This window comes from Urtica dioica, chromosome 5 (assembly GCF_054948205.1).
Source record: "Urtica dioica subsp. dioica isolate 48M chromosome 5, U.dioica_male_clone48M_v1_H2, whole genome shotgun sequence".
Lineage (NCBI taxonomy): Eukaryota > Viridiplantae > Streptophyta > Magnoliopsida > Rosales > Urticaceae > Urtica > Urtica dioica.
In genome coordinates, this window is record NC_142760.1 from 5,588,876 (window position 1) to 5,611,417 (window position 22,542).

The 22,542-nt window shown below is 39.0% G+C and overlaps 2 protein-coding genes across 3 annotated transcripts; both read right to left on the reverse strand.

The window, feature by feature from the left end:
* Positions 1 to 4,006: 4,006 nt before the first annotated feature.
* On the reverse strand, positions 4,007 to 7,623 carry LOC149394985 (cyclin-SDS-like). Of its 2 annotated transcripts, XM_089615626.1 has the most exons (7): positions 6,535 to 7,623; positions 6,232 to 6,399; positions 5,378 to 5,544; positions 4,981 to 5,109; positions 4,688 to 4,862; positions 4,436 to 4,480; positions 4,007 to 4,362 (listed from the first exon to the last, which is right to left on the reverse strand). In XM_089615626.1, exons 1-7 carry the CDS (start codon positions 7,573 to 7,575, stop codon positions 4,333 to 4,335), a joined length of 1,755 nt encoding a protein of 584 aa, XP_089471752.1. In that variant the 5' UTR covers positions 7,576 to 7,623; the 3' UTR covers positions 4,007 to 4,332. The 2 variants fall into 2 exon arrangements, with proteins under 2 accessions (XP_089471752.1, XP_089471751.1); XM_089615625.1 differs by having other exon boundaries at positions 4,007 to 4,480.
* Positions 7,624 to 9,667: 2,044 nt separating this feature from the next.
* Positions 9,668 to 10,450, reverse strand: LOC149394986 (pathogenesis-related protein PRB1-3-like). The gene has a single exon (XM_089615390.1). It carries the CDS (start codon positions 10,411 to 10,413, stop codon positions 9,853 to 9,855), a length of 561 nt encoding a protein of 186 aa, XP_089471516.1. The 5' UTR covers positions 10,414 to 10,450; the 3' UTR covers positions 9,668 to 9,852.
* Positions 10,451 to 22,542: the final 12,092 nt, after the last annotated feature.

The following is a 22,542-nucleotide window of genomic DNA, read 5'->3' on the forward strand; positions in this document are numbered from 1 at the left end:
TCTCACGAGATGTCAGCTTTCATGAGAATATTTTTCCTTTTCTCACTCTCACAAATCTGGAAAACCCTCTTGATCCATTTGCAGATTTGGCACTCCCTACCTCTAGTTGTGTCCCAGCTGAGGCCTATGAGGATCCTGATCCAGTTATTGAGAACTCTCCTATGCCATCTTCTCATGTCCTCCAGGATGAGGTAGTTCATGGTCAGCCTCAGTCTAAGAGTGAGAACCACTCAGTTTTACCCCTCAGAAGATCGTCTAGGCTCACTTCTGCTCCAGTAAAACTGAGTGATTATCATTGTGGCTTCACTGAGTCCACGGTTGAGTTTAGGCCAAGCTCCTCATCTCCTCATGTGTTGGACCGTGTGCTTGGTTATACTCACTTGTCTCAGGGTTACACAGCGTTTGCTTTGGCTGTGTCTGTGCATTCTGAGCCTCAGTTTTTCCACAATGCTGTCAGACATGCTCATTGGAGACAAGCTATGCAAGAGGAGTTGGATGCCATGTTACACAATCAAACTTGGTCAGTAGTGCCTTTGCCTCAGGGTAAAACTGCCATTGGTTGTCGTTGGTTGTACAAGAACAAATTTGGTGCAGATGGTACTTTAGCTAGGCATAAGGCACGGCTGGTGGCTAAGGGCTATAGTCAACTGGAGGGTGTTGACTATGTGGAGACGTTTTCCCCTGTAGCAAAGCTAGTCAGTGTTAAGCTTCTTCTAGCCATATCAGCCACACAGAACTGGCACCTAGTACAACTTGATGTTAATAACGCTTTCCTTAATGGCGACGTTTTTGAAGAGGTCTATATGGATTTACCACTTGGTTATCTCACTCCGGCTGAGCGTGCTAAGTTCACAGGGACACCAGTGTGTAGACTCCACAAGTCCATCTATGGGTTGAAGCAGGCCTCACGGCAATGGAACATCAAGCTTACCACAACTATTCACAAGCTTGGCTTTGTGCAATCTCAGGCTGATCACTCTCTTTTCACGCGTGGTCAGGGCTTGAGTTTTGTGTCTGTGCTGCTATATGTGGATGATATCATCTTGGCTGGCCCGAACTTGTCCATTATATAGTCAGTTAAAATGGAGCTTGGGAACTTGTTTAAGCTCAAAGACCTGGGTGCACTGAAGTACTTTCTTGGCTTGGAAATTGCCCGCTCTGATGCAGGTATTGTTGTTTCTCAGCGACAGTATGCCCTGCAATTGCTAGAGGACTTCGATTTCTTGTCTGCCAAGCCTGTCCACACACCCATGGCTCCGAGGGTTGTCTTGAACAACACTGATGGTCAATTGCTCAGTGATCCCTCACATTATCGGAAACTGATTGGCAAGCTTCTCTACTTAACCATCACTCGCTGTGACATCACTTTTAGTGTGCACACGCTGAGCCAATTTATTTCGGCTCCGCGTGATACGCATTTGCGAGCTGCTCATCACTTGCTTCGATATATCAAGTCTCAACCCGGGTTGGGGTTACTTTACCCTGCCTCATCCACGCTCCAGCTCAAGGCTTTCTCGGATGCTGACTGGGCAACGTGCCATGCTACTCGACGGTCAGTGACTGGCTTCTGTGTCTTCTTGGGCGATTCTCTCGTCTCCTGGAAATCCAAAAAGCAGTCTACTGTCGCTCGTTCTTCTGCCGAGTCAGAGTATCGTGCTATTGCCGCCGCCACAAGTGAAGTTCTTTGGCTTCAGCAACTGCTGTGTGACTTCCAGATCACGCCATCTGCGAAGGCGGTCCTTTTTTGTGATAACACTGCGGCGATTCATATTGCCACTAATCCTGCGTTTCACGAACGCACGAAGCACATTGAAGTGGATTGCCATTTCGTCCGGCATCATCTCCAACTTGGCACTTTGAAGCTTCTCCCTGTTCGAACGACTCAGCAACTCGCTGACTTGCTGACGAAGCCTCTTGGCGCGCCTGCTCTACGTTTTCTTATGGGCAAGATGTCCTTCTTTGACATGTATCGTCCACCTTGAGGGAGCGTATTAGAGATGAAACGCAGTCGTTTCAATCTCTGCTTTTGTTTATTTTATCTTTGTGTATAGACACGTGTATAGCACGGATAGGCTAAGTTAGTTATGTTAGTTGCTCCGTGTATATAAACACACATACTGTACATTTTCTGGTCAATCAGAATTTGCATACTCGATCTCACATTGAGTCGAGACGGTTCTCTCCCAAACACTCTCTCAGTCTGATCTCAATAATAACCTTGGAAGGTCCATCATCCTTGGAAATTGCAATACACTATTTCCCATGTATTTTTGTATAGTTCCTAGATTAACTCTTCCTCGTTTCCATGTAATGTAATCATGTTTACTTATCTTCATTATATGTATAAATAGAAGTTTCACCTCTCATAACAAGTATGAAATATGAAAGATTTATTCTCCATATTCTCTCTAGCTTGAATTCATATTTCTACAGTTACTCGCTAGACTCGTAATTATAGAATCACGCGTTTCACATAACTTCTGACCACCAAAGTCTGCACGACTGAACGTCGATGGGAAAACAACGTGAAGTCAATGTCGCATGACGCGAGATGACAGATCCTCTTCGACACAACGACAACTGATCACCACCGAAGGTAAGTTTTTTTTTCGGGGGTCAAAATTATTAAAGTTTTTAACTTTTGACTGCGATTATGTTGATTGCGAACGAGTATTTAAGTTTTTATTGAAGATTGTGTATCTAAGGTTTTGAGTCGTCTAGTTTTTAACACATTTTCCCCCTCGAACATTGAAACGCAGAAATACCAGGAAGACAAAAATTTGACACGATTACGTCGGAAATATGACGCTTGGGTACCACAGCATTACGACAAGAAGGCAAGGGAAATACGATAGACAGGACAGAAATCCGATACGAATATGATGCAATTAGGACTCTTGGGATGATAGAAGCATGACTTAATTCCGACAGTAGAACAACGGCAATAGGACTTTGTCCAACTCGATATTCCCATCCCATAATGGGTTTGAGATGTTCTAACCTATGATGTTCTTTACATTACTTCCCTTTTTTTTTCTTTTTTTTTTTTTGCACGGTGTTAAGTTAAGAGATGGACAATCAACGAGGTTGTTACTTTTAACTTCTTGCATGATTTTCATGAGCATTTTTTTTCATTTTTTTTATTGTGCTCGGAAAAGATACAATGACATTTTTTTTGGCACAACCATCACACAAAATGTCAAATTTCCAACTTCTTGACAGAAATGAGCGACTACGAGTAACTCATATGCAAGGAATCTCCCACTTTTGACACATAATATTATGAGCAACTTTTAAGAGAAATACTTTAACAATTTGAAAGTTGTCCAACCATAGTCCTCACATTAAATTTCATAACGTTCACGAAATATGTGTTGATATAATAAAATCAGTTGTTACTTCAATTAAAATTACATACTCTATAATTAAAGAAATATAATATATTGTATATTGAAAAAACATTGAAAATTTATTTAATTAATATGCGAAAATTTATTGAAAACAAAAATGAATGAGAAACTATCTTATTTATAGGAAAATATATATAATATATATATATATTTACCATAACATTTAAATTCTCTGAAAATGAAGATATGTAAAAAAAAATAATGGAGAATATACCACAAAATTAGAAATATGGTAAAATACAATTTTTTTTTAAAATATGGTCTAAATTAGTTTTTTTTTTAATTTGATTACTTGATTTATATTTTAATTCCTTATGAAATAAAAGAGTTGGCATCGGTGCTAGAGAAGGGCACCGATGCTCAAATTTCATTTCGTTGCCAATGATATAGTGGGAAAAGAGAGATGCTCAAACTTCACTCCCCTAACAAACATGGTAGAAAGAGGGAATACTTATGCAGGTATATATGATTTACACATTATATAATTAAGGGTTATTTAAGAGAGATTTTCCAACATCAAGTAACCTCTAGAGCTAATGATGTATCCCCAAAGAGAGAAACTTTTGACAAAACAACAGCATAGTATGGATGCTCATCTTTGGAGTTTTTTTTTCACTTCTACAAATAAGTACAAAAGAATAATAAGGAACAATGGTTCCTGTTTCCTCACATAAGAAATCATAGCACTGACTATCATGAGCTAAAGTTAAGCTTCAGGAATCGGAAAACTGAAGATTGATAAGATATGAGTTACGCAATCTATCTCAAAGCTTTAAAGACGAATAAGAATCAATGTTATATTGTACCTATCGGGATGAAAGGTTACTTTTATCACCTATCAACCGTATGTAAAAACTGATCAATGAACCGAAACTGGAGCTGATGCTTCGATTCCTTTCCCTCCAAGCTTGTTAAACATCAATCATATGTACCCCAACAACCACTCTAGATGCTGTTCAAATTTTTAGTGGATAGTAAATCAGTAAACGGTCATATAAGTGGAAATAGCTGTTTACTATTTCTACCTCTATGCATTCAGGTAGATCTTCATCCTTAGTTCTCATATGCGTCTGCAAAAAGATCATCGCTACGTTCAAAATCAGGACTATTTTAGGAGCAGAAAGGGAAATCTCAGTAAAATTTAAGATAACAGAGGTTATAAGTATGACTAGATTAAAAGAGAGAAATCGTGACGATGAAACTTCAGAACTATCCTTATGGCAATGATATTCTAATTAAGGCTGACCTATAATTAGTTCATGTACTAATAAGCTTACCTGCATGACATTATCAACCGAAAGATCTTGGTCTTCCAAAGAAGCAAGGATAACCACAGCAGCTGCGATGGTTGACGGGTAGTACATCTGCATTTGGTTCGATAGTAGCAAAACTGCCAAGTACTTTGCTCTCTTAGCCACATTTTCCTCGGCTTTAGCAGCTTTTAGGTAGAACCTGTTGTAAATTTCCAATTAGCCTCTGATATAGACTTCCCAGAAGAGGATCTCGTATGATTGGCATTTCGAAAAGGAAAGTAACGGGATGGGGTAAAAAAAAAGGAGTAGTGGTGTACCACAAGAAATTGAAGACTGTTGGAAGGAAACATTGGAAGTTGAGAACCTCCTGAATCAACCATTCCATGGCAACCACTTCGCATCTGTTGTATTTAGTGTTTTCGACAGAGATTGTTTTTGTCCGTACACTATCCAATCAACGAGACATACGGTTACTAAATAAAAATGTTCGAAGCAAAGTGTACTACATATTACACAATTCATTACTTTTATTTTCCCCCAGAAAATAGATCAACCAGCTAATTCATACAAAGAAGAAAGGTCAACATGTTAATTTTAATCAATAAAATCAGGAGTAAATCCTAATCAATATGTTTGCTTTCTTTCCTTTTGGATCACCTATACCAACTAAAATCATTGAAAATATATACACAATAAGCTATTGGTGAAATATACCTGTTATAAGGCTGATTTTCTTCAATCCTGGTTGCCAAGGAAAGACAAGCTATACCCACTATTTGAAGTGCCCTTTTGGTTTTGAAAAATCCTTTGCTTAAAAATCGATCAAGGAGGCTAACTCCCAAGAATACTGTCTCATGTTGAAGATCCTTGTCTTTGCAGTTCTGGTATTTCAACGGCAATGCAAGTCACTTAACATGCTAACAGGAGCTAATTTCATTTTGAAAGCAGTACGTTCACTACGGCAATTCTACAGTCACTTGAGTTATAAACAAAAACAGAATAGTACGCAGAAATCAAATCTTAAGCATATCATCATGCAAAGACCTTGAATATGGAGAAACCAAACGTCAATAATTGTGGTACTTTAAAACTTGCTCTGCATCTTTAATCACAAGCGACACAAAACAAAAGATTTAGAAGCAAAATTGGCAATTAGTTTTAATCTTTTGTGAGTTGTAATAAAAGAAGTCTGATAGTTTTTTTTTTTTTTTTTGGTTCTGTATATCTAGTCTCCACGAGTATAAGCATAAAATATTTGTTCTCCTAGTCTCCACGAGGATAAATATTGACTACGTGGCATTATATCATTGGACCGTACTTCTAGAGGTGAACGTCAATGTAACGAGTTTCCCGTCTAGCAGAATTTACTCCCTACTGAATACCAAGCTAAACGTGCTCACAGACAATAAAAAGATAAGAATCACAAAAATCGTCAAAACAAAATACCATCAATCAAGCTATATATCTAAAGGCAAATAATCGTTACGAATAAAATTGAAATCTGGATTCCAAACAATAGAATATAAATTATTAAAAAAAAATCGGAACATCGTCGGATTCGATTTTACCTGAACCATCCAATGGACCATATCCGATCGCTGCTGGAAGATGAGACCGCCGTGCTCCGTCGGGGCAGAGTAATCGTCGATATAGTCACGCGGAACTACGACTCTCTTTTCTCTGTTCCTTAACATCTGATAACTCTCTTCGTCGATCTCATCTTCGAATTTCAAATACTATGGAAAAAAAAAAAAAAAAAAAAAAAAGAATGTATGCTCAATAAAAACGAAATTAAAGCAGAATATCACATCGGTAATTCGGTACGAACATTGAGCTGCAATCGAAACAAAGAAATTTAGACGAAAACTTACTTCGGGCTGATCTATGTCCGCTTCCTTTACTTGTGAAACAACTTCAACGTCCTGAGGAGAAGTTGATCTCGAGAAGTCGCCTCTGTACTGGAGGAGCAAAGAGAAAGTCGGCGAAAAAGCTGAATCATCTTCAGATCGCTCGGAGAATTCACTTCCGGAATCCAGGAACAGAGAAGGCGAGTAATCAGAGAAATCAAGGTCCGAATTATTTAGGTAAATATCCGATTGGAGCTCTGAGTAGACCGTGTCTGGAGAATCACACGAGAAATTCTCAGTGCACGCGAGATATTCGGAATCTATTCCAAAGCTGATCTCCGGTCTCTGCTCTGTCGTAGATTTGGAGTTCGAAATAGTAGCCAAATCCTCGTTCAAGTAGTTTCGCGAGAAGTCGCAAAACTCAAATTGCTCGTTTCCAGTAGTACTCTTCGACTTCTCTTGTGATATCTCTTCGAAGTGCGATTCAGCAACAGAATCGCACGAAACGACCTCGCTTAATTCCTTGATATCAAACAAAACGTTGCTATTTCCAGCACCGGAAACGCAAGAAAGCTCAGATATCGTGTCTCCTTTAGAAACCTCCGTTTCTTTTTCGATTTCTTTCGCATTTCCACTTCTCTTTTCTGCCTTGCTCTTAAACTTCAACCGTTTCTTCTCTCTGACACCTGCACTACCGGTGACGCTGAAACTGCTAGATTCCACGCACGACGACTCGGAAACTTCCGGATCGTCTTTTCCTCCATAATTTGGCATCGCTAAATCCGCCAGAATTTGGCTCTCTCCTGACGTCCTCTTCCTCAGATTCGCCTTGCTTGGCCTCTTCTCAGATCGGACCAAAACTCGGCTTGATTCACTCGAAGCTTCATCTACGAAGTACGTGGAAGAGCTCGAATCCACAGAAAGAGCAGAGTTATTCCGTCGAAGCTTCGCGATCGGAGATATCAGAGTTCGTCTCCGGCGAGGAAGTTCCGAGCGACGCTTCTTCTTCACGGCGGACGGCTTTGATCTGAGCTTTTCCATAGCAGTGCTCGATCTCGTCTTCATTTCCACAAACCAGAGCTTTCGAGTGATTGATTTTCTAATTACTGTTTGGAGTGGCTGGGAGATTCAGAGTAGTTGGTTTGGTTTGTTTGGGTTGAGTTTTTCAGAGAGATTTGTACCGAGAAATGAAATAGCGAGTGAGAGTGTGTGCGTTCGTAAATACGGTTATGGAAGTTTAGTGGGTCCCACCACGCCTTAGATTTTGTTGCCTGCCTTGACAAGTCCTTCGTAAGTGATTGGAATTCGACAGGTTTTGTATATCTTCTATGGGCTTTCTTCGGCCCGTTTCCAACGGATTTTCATGGGAAGAAGGAAATTACGGAGCTGACACAGAATTTTTTCTCTTACAAAAATAACGATATTTTTAAGTTAACATTTATAAAGTAGGGGCTATTTTAAGTCCCTTCAAAAATAGTATTTTTTAAAAATTCTAAATAAAATTATAAACAATAATAAAAATTAAATAGAACACAAAAAATAAAATTTATTTTTAAAAGACTATAAAAAAACATCAATAAAATCAAGAAAAAAAAGACTATTTACAACTTAAAAATAATGCTATTTTCATATTAAAAACTTTAAGCAAATTCTTATTGAGATAATGAAAAAAAAAAAAAAAACGGATTCGCAAACAGAAATAAATGGACACAAATTTCTAAATATTTCAAATTATTTGTTATTAAGTGAAGTTAAAATTTTAGCCAATCTATTAACTTATTTAAAACAATAGCAAACATTAAATTGGATTCTAAAAAATACCCTTATCCCCAATCTATGCTTCCTCATCTCACTCTCCAATGCCTTCTCAACAAATTTCATAAACCAAACCCATCTCGATCCACCTCCCCAACCTCGATGTCAACCACAACCCTGATTGCCTCGTGTTTTCGTCATGTCAGTCTCCGCCGAAACCAACCTCTTTCTCACTGATGCCAACGATCGGAGAGTCCTCTTCTCCGGATTGCAGGTGTTTCTTTGCTTGGATGCACTCGAACCAAAAGCTGTGTTTGGCGCAATTTTGAAGAGGACGAAGCGTGAGAAAGAATCGACGTCCTTCCATTGATGTGCCTCGCCGAAAGTGGCGGCTTGGATTGAGGCAATGTCGGAGAGCGATCGCAATGTACGACGTCGGAAGTTCTGCAAAAGGCGGTCCAATGTAACGATTTTCGAAACCCTAAAAAATTCGATTTAGAGATTCCTCTGATGTTCTCTTGATCAGCCACTTCAACGACCATGGGCCCGACGGCCTTGTGTTCTCGTCCTCGCTAGCCACTGCCGGAATCAGCCTCTTCCTTGCGGACGCCAACGACGATGATCAGAGAGTCCTCTTCTCCGAATTGTGTTTCTGCGCTTGGACTCGCTCGAATCAGTGTTTGGCGTTATTTCGGCGAGGACAAAGAGTGAGGAAGATCATCGTCGTTCTGTTGATATGTGCCTTGCTGGAAGTGGCGGCTCGAATCGAGGTGATGATAGTTAATCATATTGACTGCTAATATGATCAGCTATCATGGTTAATCTTATTAATTGTCAGATTACTTGGTTGATTAACTATAAATTCCACTATTATAACACTTTTAAAATAAGAAATGATGAGCCATATGAGGTATGATTCATTCTGCTTTCGTTTGATTTCATCGTTAATATGATTATCTAAAATAGAACTCTATGAAGATTTCTCACTTCTCAATTTATGTATCCATCACACATTCACACCCAAAATAAGCATCTTCTCTAAAGAATGGGAAAATATCATTAAACCATCAACATGGACACTATAAACAACCCATTTCTTAAATCTTTCATGTATTCATCCAACATTTATCTAATACCTCCTTTCAACATTTATTTAACACCAAATTTCGACAGATTCCACACAAAATTTTGCATCCCGCACAATTGAACTTTGAATATATTTCACAAATATCTTTATTTTCCGTAAATTTTACAAATACCGTGAAAAATTCCATAAATATTTTATCAATTCCGCAAAAAAATTTGACAATATTACAGATATCTTATATTTTATTTATATTAATTAATTTATTCATATAATAAATCACGATAAAACTTTGACACTTAGCACAATATACCATATTTTATTTATATTAATCAATATGTTTATATAATAAATCACGGTAAACTTTTGATATTTAACACAATATACCACATAAAGTAAACGATAAATAAGTAAAATTAAAGTCATGGTACGATAGATATCGGTAAATTAGTCCTTGATATAACACACACACTATATACATATTATACTAAAAACACATATGATCAATAGGGTTTTTGGCCCTTATAATTCCCAGGAGGGTAGTAATTGCAAGTGACGAAAACGCCCCCGCCGCCGTCGCAGACGACTCTGGCGCAGCCGAGCCGCGTGGTGGCCCGCCACACGACCTGCGTGAAGTGGCCGCACTGCCGCCCCGCGGCGCACTCGTTGGCCCCGTAATCGTAAAACGCCTCCTCGTCGGTCCAGTCCTTCACCGCGTCCAGCGGGCCCCACTCGGCCCCGCCGCCCCAGAAGATGTTCTCGCCGAAGCCGGCGCCCGTCTCCGCCAGCGAGTGCCGGAGGTGGCAGTCCGCTCGCCGGACGCCGGCCCACCACCGCGCGTAGTGCTCCAGCGCCGGGTCCCACGCCAGAGGGAGCTCCCACTTGCCGGCGCGTGCCAGGTTGTGGCCGTACAGAAACTCCACGGCCTCGCCCAGGCAGCCCCAGCACAGCTGCTTCGCGGCTCTGTACACCGCCGTGGCGTTCGGGTCGTCGCTTCTTCCGGCGGAGACGACGGGGATGATGAGCAGATAGAGTGAGATGAGCAACTGATGGGGTTTGGTCATTATCTTTCTATTTCTAAAATCGAGAGGTGTTTTTTTTTTTTTTTTTTTTTTAAAGAAGAGTGCGAGTTTTATTTATAGGAGAGAACTCGGAAGGAGTTTCGATTCACATGCCTCGCGCGTTTCAGTTCTGACACTCATGTTTTAAAAAACTGATAAATTTTTAGGGTAAAACTGTTAATTTATGCACAAATTCATCACGAAAATAAAGTAGCTAGATTTAGACGATCTTAACCCAACAAATTTTTTCAGTCGTTGATTTGAGAAATCATAAGTTTGTGAACTTGAGCAAAATATTTATGGGGCTTAACTGTGTTACTTTTTTTTTTTTTTAGGGATATGTGTTACTTTGTCATCACAGAGTAAACATACTTTTTTGGGAATTTTTAACTCTCGGTATGAAAAATAAATCAAAATTATAATTGCATTTTAGTCGGACGTTTGTTTGATAATTAAAAATTAGCTAATCTTATTCAAAATAAATTATGTGTTCTACGATGATAGTTACATAGATAATTGAAATTAACATATTTGTAACATAGTTAAAATATGTCTAAAATGAATAAAAATATTTTTTATATCAGCTTTCGATAATATTTTTTGTTAATATAAACTTGGACTATTTTACTAAAACTTAAAACGATGATTATTTTTCTAATTAGTTCATTTTAAAAATCTATTTTGTATAATTTATTTTTTACGATAACATAATATCTCTATGTATAAACCACAATGATTAAGAATTAAAATTAATAAACCCTAAAATAACTCTTTCTATAGCAGTAATAGATCTGAATCATGTTAGGCATATATACTCTAGTTCTTAGGGCGGCGCAAAAAAACAGGTAAAATCGTAAATTATCGGATCGGACCGTTAATTTTTATATTGGTGGTCCGATTTTAAACGGTTTAAAATTTTACCAGTCCGGTCCGATTTGAATTTTTAAACGGTCTATTTGGGCTAAAAATTTTAAACCGCGGTTTAGACCGGATCGGCTAGTATTTTAAAAAATTAATAAAAAAAATATGTCTAAAGCGGTGCGGTCTAAAAAGTTCAAAACGGTCTAAAAGTGAACTGGACCGTTTACTATTTAAGAAAGATATAAATAAATAAAAAATAGGTTAAAATGAAGCGGTCCAAAACGGGGTAAATAGTCTGAAACGGTTTAAACTGTGGACTATTTTAACCGGTTTACTTCGGTCCGATTTTTTTTTATTCGGTGGGGTTTAATTTTTTTAAACTATTTAGACCGGTCCGATTTGATTTTTTTACCAATTTTAAACCAGATAGGACCATAAATACCCTTACTAGTTTTTTACACATAATTTCAACTACAACTCATTTAAAACGTCGATCCAAATTTTACAGATTCTGGAGGGGAACGTGTTGAGGACGCGCTAAAGTTGGTGACTGAGATACGTAAGTTCTGCAGTGCTTCTAGATGCTCTCGTGAACTTACTTTGTTATCTATCGGCTGCCCGTGAGCTCTTTTCTGGCTGTTCTCTAGCTCAGTGGACCCACTGAATCAAAAATACCGTATGTTATGTTGAAGTTGAACACGTGTCTAAAATTTGCAGGTCTTCAATAAAGAGATGAAAACCACTCCAAAAGTAAAAAACGTGGTGCCAATATGCAAAACTCAGTCATGTAACTTGCATTTGAGTTCTATATTTCACAAGCAAATGGAATTGAAACCATATGCGTCATTGGAATATAAAAACAAGTGATATTCTATTTACGCACAAAAAGTTACAATATGAGTTAATACAATTACATAAAATATGGAGCTGATTGATTACTAAGACCTAGAATAGTGAGATGTGAGCTCATCAAAACTAATTCCTAGTGGTATATTATTGAACGAATTGGCGAGCTAAAATAATGTAGATACCCTTACACTCCATCTGATGTATTTTTTTTTTTTTAAATGAAACTGATGGCAATAGTGAATCTTCGTATTTGAAGATGCATTATTCAATTTTTATAATTATTTTTTAATATTCAAAATTTCTGTAAATTATCAAATTAGCCCAACATTCAATTTATAACTATAATTTGATACTTTATATATATATATATATATATATATATATATATATATATATATATATATTATTTAGTTATAGATTAGTGCACTCTAAAAAATATTAATCCAAAAACAGCTCATACTTGAAAAAAATATTAAAATTACTACAATATAAATCACAATATTTTACATAGACAATTACAAAAAATATCAAGACATTTAAAAATCACATAATAAAAAAAATTAAGTCACAATACTAGATAGAGAACAAAAATAAAAATGGCGCTTCCACTTCGAGGAGAAATGGATCCACGAGGAAGATTTTATGGACACAGTCAAGGAGGACTGGATCCAGCAACGTAGCGGCAATTCCGAGGAAGTTTCTCGAGATCTTCGGAGAATTGAAAGAAAACTCACTACATGGGGTCGTGACCGGTTTTGGAAACTTCCACAACAAATATCGGATTTAAGGAAGGAAATAGAGAGAATGAAGAGGGATTTTTCCCATGTATCGAGTGTCTCGCGTATTGCGTCTCTCAATGCGAGACTTGAGAAGCTTCTCTCGGCGGAGGAGATTCATTGGAAGCAGCGGGCCAAGGTGAAGGCTGACCCACGGTGATAGAAATACGAAACTCTTTCACGCCTCCGCCAATCAACGAAGGAAGACTAATTTCATATCGGCCATTGTTACCGACTCGGGAGCAAAAATCACCAAGATACACGACATCCTCGGCGTCTTTGTGGGCCACTACAACAACCTCTTCTCCTCGACCTCTCTGACCGCCACGGAGCTTGAGGCAGGCATTCTTGCCACGGTCCCGAACCTCCCGGCTCGACTTCGCCTGCGACTCGAGGAGGACTTCAGTAGAAAGGAGGTGGAGACAGCCCTTTTTGGCATGCACCCGACGAAAGCCCCTGGTCCCGACGGGTGGTCGGCGTGTTTCTTCCAGAGGTTCTGGGACGTGGTGGGGGATAGAGTCGATGCCAGCTGCCTGGAGGTTCTAAACGGCGGTGGCAGTGTTGCGAGCTGGAATAGCACTCTCATATCTCTCATACCAAAAGTGGACAAGGCCTCGACACTCTCCGAATTCCGGCCAATCTCTCTCTGCAATACCCTATATAAAATAGGCCCTTGGAAGTGTCATTGACGATAACCAGAGCGCATTCATAGCCGGCAGGAATATTGGTGATAACGTTATGGTGGGCTTCGAATGTAATCATTGGCTACGGTGTCGTACACGGGGTCGGACGGGCTACGCAGCTTTGAAGTTGGATATGAGTAAAGCGTATGACAGGATTGAATGGTCTTATGTGCGAAGAATCATGGAAGTTATGGGGTTCGGTCCGGTGTGTATTGCTCGTATCATGGATTGCATCTCCACAACCAACTTTTCCGTTCTCGCTAATGGCTTCGTTTCCAAGTCCTTCATCGCGTCTCGAGGACTTCGCCAAGGTGACCCTTTGTCTCCATACTTGTTTCTTTTATGTGCCTAAGGCTTCTCTTCCTTGATCCACCAGCAAGTTCAGCTAGAGCACATCCATGGGATACAAATCTCGAAGCGGAGCCCGGTGGTGTCTCATCTTTTCTTCACAGATGACAGTCTCGTGTTCTTCAAGGCGGACGCTGCCGAATGTCATGCTCTTCGTTGTTGTATTGATGATTACTCACGAGCTTCGGGTCAGCTAGTCAATTTCGAGAAGTCGGCGATCTCTTTTTCTCCTAATACACAACCGAGCAAAATAAGAGAAATCAAGGACATCCTGGGAGCTAGACTTACAGATGGGTTCGACGTGTACCTTGGTCTACCTACTTTCTCGATGCGTTCAAAAATTGTTAAGTTCGGTTATCTCCGGTCTCGGGCAGTTAAGAGGATCAGCGGGTGGAGCCAGAAAATGTTATCGATGGGTGGGAAAGAGACTCTCATTAAGTCAGTTATTCAGTCTATTCCTACCTACGCGATGAGTTCGTTCAAAATCCCGGCGGGGGTGTGTGAGGAAATAGAGAAGGCTTGTGCAGATTATTGGTGGGGCGAAGATGGTGGGAGGAAAAGATTTCACTGGCAGAGTTGGGACCGTCTTTGCAAGCCCAAAAGTGAAGTGGGTCTCGGCTTTAGAAGTCTACAAGATTTTAACCAAGTCCTCTTGGCTAAGCAGGTTTGGAGATTAGCGAGAGCACCTCATACCGTAGCAGCGAGAGTCATGGCCGGTAAGTACCATCATCACTCGTCGATTATGAAGGGAAAGTGAAATCTGGTTGTTCATATGTATGGCGGAGCTTGCTTTGGGGCATCGAGTTAATTAAAGAGGGATGGCGGTGGTGAGTGGGTAACAGACAGAATATCAAGGTGTACGGTGACAGGTGGATTCCTTCTCCTTCGAGCTTCAGGTGCAATCCCCTGCCCGACTTCACCCGTCGACGACCGTTGACGAATTAATCATGGACTCCGGAGGTTGGAATTCCAGGCTGATCCGGCAGGTCTTCCTACCTTTTGAAGCCGAGAAGATTCTAGCCATGGCTCGGCCGAGTGGTAAGAAGCAAAACTCTATAGCATGGCACTTTGGAAAGAGGGGCATCTACACGGTTCGGAGTGGTTATTATGTTGCAAGGGAAGCTAGGAAGGCTGGGGAGACCTCCGGCACCTCTTATAGAAGACGAGACAAATTGTGGAAGATTATTTGGGACATGGACACTCCTCCCAAAATAAGGACGTTCCTATGGAGAGCTTGCAAGGACTATATTCCTACACGAGGTAATTTAGCAAATCGATCTATCCCGATGGCCCCGGTATGCCTTCAATGTGGCTGTTCGTACGAGTCTTCCGCTCATGCCCTCATTTTTTGCCCGTTGGTGGAGGAGGCATGGACCAACTCGCCTTTTGAGGCTACTAAAGAAGCAAGTCAGAGCTGGAAGCTTAAAGACATCCTCATGGGAGCTGCGACGACCATGTCTAAGCAGGAATTCTCTTCTCTTGGAATCTTCTTGTGGGATATTTGGAATCAGAGAAATAAGCACCTCCACGAGTCCCGCAACGATTTCCGCCACGCTTTTTCTCGAGCTGAAATTTTGTAGATGGAGACGAGGCGATGTAGTATCCAAAAAAGGCATGTCCCTCAGGCAGAGAGTCGGGTATCGTGGGAACCTCCGGCGAAGCACAGGTGGAAGATAAATGTTGACGCGGCGTACCCCACCAGCGGGGCTGAGATGGGGCTGGGCGGATGTATTCGAGACGCCCAGGGCCGTTTTGTTGCAGGCTTCAGTAGGTCCAGACCCAAAGCGATATCGTCCCTGGAGGCGGAGATGGAAGCGCTACGATAAGGGCTCTCCTTCGCGACGAGCTGGGGATATATTCCATGTGAAATGGAATCTGACTCCAAGGAGGCCATCACCATGCTCAAGACAAGGACGCCAGCTGCAGATGAATCCGGATTCCTCGTCGATGACCTCAGCGACTTGGCGAAGCAAACCAACTCCAGCTTTAGTTTTATTAAGAGAGAGGGCAATTATGTGGCTCACACTCTCGCACAATTTAGTTTGAAGGATTGTAACCCTGCTACTTGGATTCATTATCCTCCTGATTGTATTTCAAACACTATTTCGGCGGAATCCGCTGCCCTCTTCCAGAGGTCTTAATAAAGCTGGTGTTTTCCTCAAAAAAAAAAAAATATCAAGACATAAAATTAAAAACTTAAAGGTACAATTAATAAAAGAAAATCACTTAGAGTTACATGAAAATCTAATAGTTCGAAAAATCACTTCCAAATCCTCCAATATTATCAAATATTGTCTCAAACACATTCGTAGAATTATAAGTACGATGTTGTTGTAGTTGTTCCTCATATCTTTTATGTGTAATATGTGCTTGTTCTTGAATTATACAAGCACGTTGATGTAGATCAACATTAGTATTTGGATCTTGTAACATGTTTTTGAGCTCTGTATCTTTCTTTTTGAGCTCCATATCTTTTTCTTTGATTTCCAATCCACGACGTAAAATTTCCATTTGGTGTTGCTGAGCATCTAATTGTGTTTGCTTTTGATGGTTGTTATGTTTCAATGACTCTTTTAGTTTTTCATCACGTTATCTTTGTATTTTTTTAGCAGCACCTCCTGGTGCAATTTTCTCTTAAGTTTTACCTTTTCACCCCAGATGGTCGAGTTGACGAACCACCCCATGTGTCGTGACCAAGGAAATGAATATAACATGAGTTAGCTCCATATCTTTTTCTTTGATTTCCAATCCAGGACGTTAAATTTTCATTTGGTGTTGCTGAGCATCTAATTGTGTTTGCTTTTGATGGTTGTTCTGTTTCAATGACTCTTTTAGTTTTTCATAACGTTATCTTTGTATTTTTTTTTTTAGTAGCACCTCCTGGTGCAATTTTCTCTTAAGTTTTACCTTTTCACCCCAGTTGGTCGAGTTGAAGAACCACCCCATGTGTCGTGACCAAGTAAATGAATATAACATGAGTTATTATGTACCGGATGACATTTATCCAAAATGGTCAGTAATTGTGCAAATTATTCACACCCGCAAGGTCATAAGAAAAGTTATTTCGCCACACGACAAAAGGCATGTCAAAAAGACATTGAGCATGCATTTGGAGTTAAGAATCACGGTTTGCTATTATGGCAGGATCAGTAAGTTTTTTTTTTTTTTTTTTTTTGAAGATGTTCGGTTTCAACAATTTATGAGCATATAGACAAATTAGATATAAAGATGCACATTTTGCCCTACATACATTATCTTACGATTTCTTTGTTTGAATGAAGACGCTTAGACGGAACCGAGAGGCATCCCTAGAGCTCATACAACATTCCAACATCGATTAGAGGTTACGAATTTCCAAGATATGTGTAAGAAAGAGTCTAAGTAAGAATTTAAAAACCTTTACTTTTGGTCCAAAAATCTTAAGAAAAAATTAGGAATTTTGCTTGCATATTCTTTGGATTGAAGTTTGGATGATGCGTAAATGTTGCTAGTTTAGGTCTTTGAACAAAATTTCTCTTTCAATTTCTAATTTTGGGTTCGAATTATGGTGTTAGGGTTCATGGGTTTGTTTTTTTAGTTAATATTGTTAATGTGATTCAATTATTTCCACAATCTATTGAAGTTGTGAAAACGATTGTGCTCGGGTATATTTTATTCTGTGTTCAGTTTATGTTAAGGTTTTTAGCTTCTTGTGAGTTATTCCCTATTTGATGGAATTACTTCCTTAATATTTTTTAGATACTAAAATGGAGTGAGCTTTTGGTATTTTATTGTTTGGTGATATGATCCTTACTAACAAATGTGATAAGACCCAATAACAACGATTGGAAAAGACCCTAAAATCTGCAAAGGACTAGAATGTTGAGATTTGACCTAATATCTAGAGAGATAAGAGCCAAGCCTACAATGTATATGACACCACACAAAGATACTCAAGATGAACACTTAAGAATCAAGATGATAAGTCAAGTTGCTGAAGGCCACAAGAAAACTTGATAAGTTCAAAAAGTCTTTTCAAGAACAAGAAAGACACAAATTCACATATATTTCATTCAAATGGGATTGTATTCTTATTACATTCACCTAAACATTTATTTATAGCCTTGAAGAGGCTTTACAATCAACCAAAAATGTTTTGCTCCAACAGCTCTAAAAATAAAATTTAAGATACTAGTAATAAATACTAAAACCTAAATGCAAATAACTCTCAGCCCTTATTACTTTAGAACTGAAAGTTTTGACATAAAAACACACAAAACAGCACACTAAATGGGTATAAACACCCCAAATTCGTCTAACTATTCTGAGTGGCTACAAAAGTAACTCCCAAAAAAAGTGAACTACCGTAATTATTGTTAAAAATGTGGATTCAACACCTAAAAACGACCAAGGCATTCTGATTACTCTTCTAGAACCTTAATCATCGTAATTAGGCTCTCTTGCTTCAGATTTGCTTCAACTTTAGGCCCAAATGAGCTAACTTGTTGAACCAGCCTGTTTAGAGCCTCTTTGAATTGTTTGGCCTTAAACCTTGTGAGAGCCCCACTAGGCAAGCTTAATGGATCACTTGAAAGTTTTCTTCTAGTCATATCAGGTCCACTTGCATCCATTTGAGCTCCTTGATCACTTGCATCTACTTTAGCTCATTGATTCTCTACATTTGGCAAAGCCTAGAAGTTTTTCTTTTCAGTAAGATTTTGTGTTTGGATTGTGGTTAAACGAGGGTTTTCCGACAGGTCATGAGTGGCATCGGTCGCGCTACGAAGAAAATCAATGATGTTGTCTCGTGGTGATCCAACACAACCATGATGCTTTGGCTCGAGGATACGTAACATGTATAAGCTGATGCAAGATATCGATGGTGTTGATCAGGGTCTGTTCAACGCAATAGCGTGAGATTGAGGAGTCAATGGAAGAGAGGAGATCGACGGGGATAAAATGGATTTAGTAGAGGAACTTGTTCACCCAACACACATTTTAGATATATGAGGAGAATTTGGAGCCAATGCATGCCACAATCTGAACAATTTTGAGGGTCGTCTTTGAGCTTACCAAAGATATTCATCACCATGTCCTATGTATTTCTTCATGACTCGCCACATACCTATATCCTATGTTGTAGAACAACAATTGCGACTGCCACCGAACCATCTATTTCACTAAATCCTAGCCAAATCCCATCACCTTATGAAACAATCTTGACCAACTTCCCTGACCACGATCCCCTTGTGGAGACGAAGAAGATAAAAAAAAAAAAAAAACAAAAGGAAGAAAAGATAATGAAGTGAAAGAAAAAAAAAAGTATTTGAAGTTTACAATTTTACCTTGAAGTTTTCAATAGTGTTATTAAAAAAATTGATAGAAAGGGGACTCTTTCAAACACACAAATGTTAAAGGTTTATGGTATAAACCATACGATATTCGTCCATTTTTGCAGAATCTTGGTGTCAATGAAGCTTCCTGGAGATTTTCAGGTTTCGTGTACAATACGACCATTCTCGGCGTAAATCAGTAACTTTCAACCTCTGTCGGCGACTTTTGGACAAGCTCAAGCTGATTTCCACAAAATATCGGCGGCGATTGGAGAAAATCGACGAGTTTCTAGCCGATTTTTTTTAAAACCCATATTATGTTTTTCTTGAATTTGGTCTATACATTGATTTTTTTAATATAATTTCGTTCATTAAAGTTTTTTGTATTGCGATGATCTATGATACATATTTTTTCATATTTTTCTGAGACTTCCGACGAGCCACCACATTTTTCGGCGAACCACTACTTTTTTCGGCGACATTTTTTTTTGTGTTTTTCTGTTTTTCAAGCAAGTCTATGATTCTAAAATTTATAAAAATCTCGGAATTGTGATTGCGTGAGTTTTTCAAGTTAGTTTTTTCGATGATGGATTTCGAAATGAAATGTAATTGTGATTGTGTGAAATGAATTGAAATGTTGATATAGGGATGTTGGAATTGTGATTGTGTGAAATTAATTGAAATGTTGATATGAAATTGTTGGAATTGAAATGTAATTGTGATTGTGTGAAATGAATTGAAATATTGATATTGAAATCTCGGAATTGTGATTGTGTGAAATTAATTGAAATGTTGATATGAAATTGTTGGAATTGAAATTAATTGAAGTGTGATTGATTGAAAAAAGAAGTGAAATTGATTGTAATTTTGAATTCAATATGTAGGTATATCGAAATATGAGCGACGAATAAGTTCTAAGCATTGCACAACAGCTGCGAAAAATCTGAACCACTTCACGTGCAATTATTGTGGGCACATAACGAGGAGTAGAGGAATCACGCGCATGAAGTTTCACTTAAGTGGGAACGGTTCGAAGAAAAATGTCAAGAAATGTACCAGTTGTCCTACAGAAGTACGGGACGAGATAAAAGCGTTAGTGACGATGACTTTTTAGAAGAAGAAAAACAAGCCCGTTCTTGATGAAACAATTGACGAGCACTTGGTCAGACGCTTCGGTCCTACTCACAAAGAGTTTGACCCCGACCAACAATACGAACATGATATGTTGCAAGCACTTATGAGAAGCTGACAAGAGACACAACCGGATGCTTGAAGATCGGGTCTTAGTGGGAGTTCAAGGACTGCACCACCACCTCTTCATTTTCGGTCAGATAGTGGGCGACAAAAATCTATTCCCGAGATGATGAATCCCAAATTGAAGCAACAATTAGGACAAGCCGTTAGCAGCTACCTCATTCACGAAAAATCCCACCAAACAAAGTGAAGCCGCCTCACTTCCGATACATGTTCAATGAAGCCGTGGCAGTTGGTAAGCCTTTTAAATTGGAAGTGCCTATTTGATTTGAGAAGTATTGTAGTGCCCAACTGTACTTGCGTTTTCAAACGTTACAGTTTTCAATATCCCGCTTTCGACTCCTTACGATATTTATAATACGTACTTGAAAGACGAGGTCGCATCTGTGAAGAAGTACATCAAACAGCAAATGGACACGTGGAAGCAATATAGATGCACCATAATGTCAGACGGTTGGATGAGATCGATGCATTTGAGCATCATAAATGTTATGTTTGTTGGCATTGGTGCCCACAAGAAGAGTAGTAGTTATAACTTATATACATTTGTAACTGCTGAATAATTAATAAAGAGTTGAAACTTTCATTCATTCTTCCTTGTTTGTTTGAAGCTTTATGATAAACCTTAGTCTTTAGTCCTTAAACAAAATTAACAACAAATGAAGAGTCAAATATAGTTTTGCATGAACAAACTCTTCATGGTTTTCTTAAAACAGTGTATTCACAATCTAAGGATCAAATGGCTATTGATCTCAGTATGATTGTTAGGAGAACCTATAATGTCTGGTTATGAGACATAGAGAGTTGGAGACTCTATAGTTCTTCCTAGGTATCTTCTGAAGATACTGAATTGACCAGTGCACTTCTAGAGACAGTATAAGAACAAACCATTTAACCTATTCTATCTCAAAGTCACTATGTATGAATTGCATCATTCTTACCTCAATCCCGAAATGAGACATGTCATTTCATAACTTACGTACTCTTATTTGAGAAAGTCAGAGTTCTAGATTCACTATGTGATACTAAGCTATGAAGATGTCATGAACAACTTTGTAAAGATCTCATAAATATGGAATTCATGTACAAGATTGCTGAAATGCAATGTATATCACCTCATGTTTTGTTTATTGGAATGTGAATAAATGAACCTTGTCTAGGTAGTAAAATCGTTTTACGTGTTTAAAGAATTTTTATATTCCGCCGCTTGCTAGAAGCGATAAATTATTCTTAATCCTAGATCTATTCCAACAATATTGTATTTGGCTGGTAAGATTGTGTTTTTGAAGTCTGTTGATGCGTTGGACGAGATAAAGAACTATACATACATCTATAAGATTTTGTCTGCGGTGGTTAAAGAAGTCGGAGAACATAATGTTGTTAAAGTTGTCACAGATAATGGTTCGGCTTACAAGAAATCTGGACTAAAACTCGCTCGGCGTTACCATCTTCATTGGAGTCTGTGCGCTACGCATTGTATTGACTTAATGCTCGAGGATGTGGGGAAACGAGCAACTGTCGTCGAAGTTGTTAAGAATTGTAGAGAAATGACAAAGTTAATCTACAACCACGGGATAGTCCTCTCGAAGATGAGAGAAGAAGGACAAGGGGAGCTAATCTTTCCAGATGCGACAAGATTCACCATAAACTACTTAGCCTTAACAAGTCTGCGGAGCTATCGATCTAGGTTGAAGAAGATATTCACTTCGGATTGGTGAGACCGATCTTCCTTTCATCAAACTGCAGCTAGGCAATTTGTGGAGTCAAAAGTGTTGGACAACAACTGTTGGCTCCATATTGATGGTGTGTGCAAGGTGTTCGAGCCTATGTACTCAGTTTTGCGTCTCATTGATACTGAAGTAGTTCCGACATGGGTTTTCTTTATCATGTTTTCGATTTGATGAAAAAGAAGCTGAAAAGTATTCCAAACAAGCGTTGGGTGGTGGACATTATGGTTAAGAGATGGACGAGATAACTTGCCCATCAGTTACACCAAGCAGATAAAAGTCATTTCATATATTTGTTGCGAACGTCTTTGTATAATTTCTA

What these genes read in the sequence shown, in the direction of transcription:
- LOC149394985 (XM_089615625.1), bottom strand. Translation starts at nt 7,575, where the DNA reads ATGAAGACGAGATCGAGCACTGCTATGGAAAAGCTCAGATCAAAGCCG. An exon ending in TGGTCCATTGGATGGTTCAG is followed by an intron (nt 5,545 to 6,231) that starts GTAAAATCGAAT and finishes TTGAAATACCAG; the next exon opens with AACTGCAAAGACAAGGATCT. An exon ending in CGGTTGATAATGTCATGCAG is followed by an intron (nt 4,481 to 4,687) that starts GTAAGCTTATTA and finishes ATCTTTTTGCAG; the next exon opens with ACGCATATGAGAACTAAGGA.
- LOC149394986 (XM_089615390.1), bottom strand. Translation starts at nt 10,413, where the DNA reads ATGACCAAACCCCATCAGTTGCTCATCTCACTCTATCTGCTCATCATC.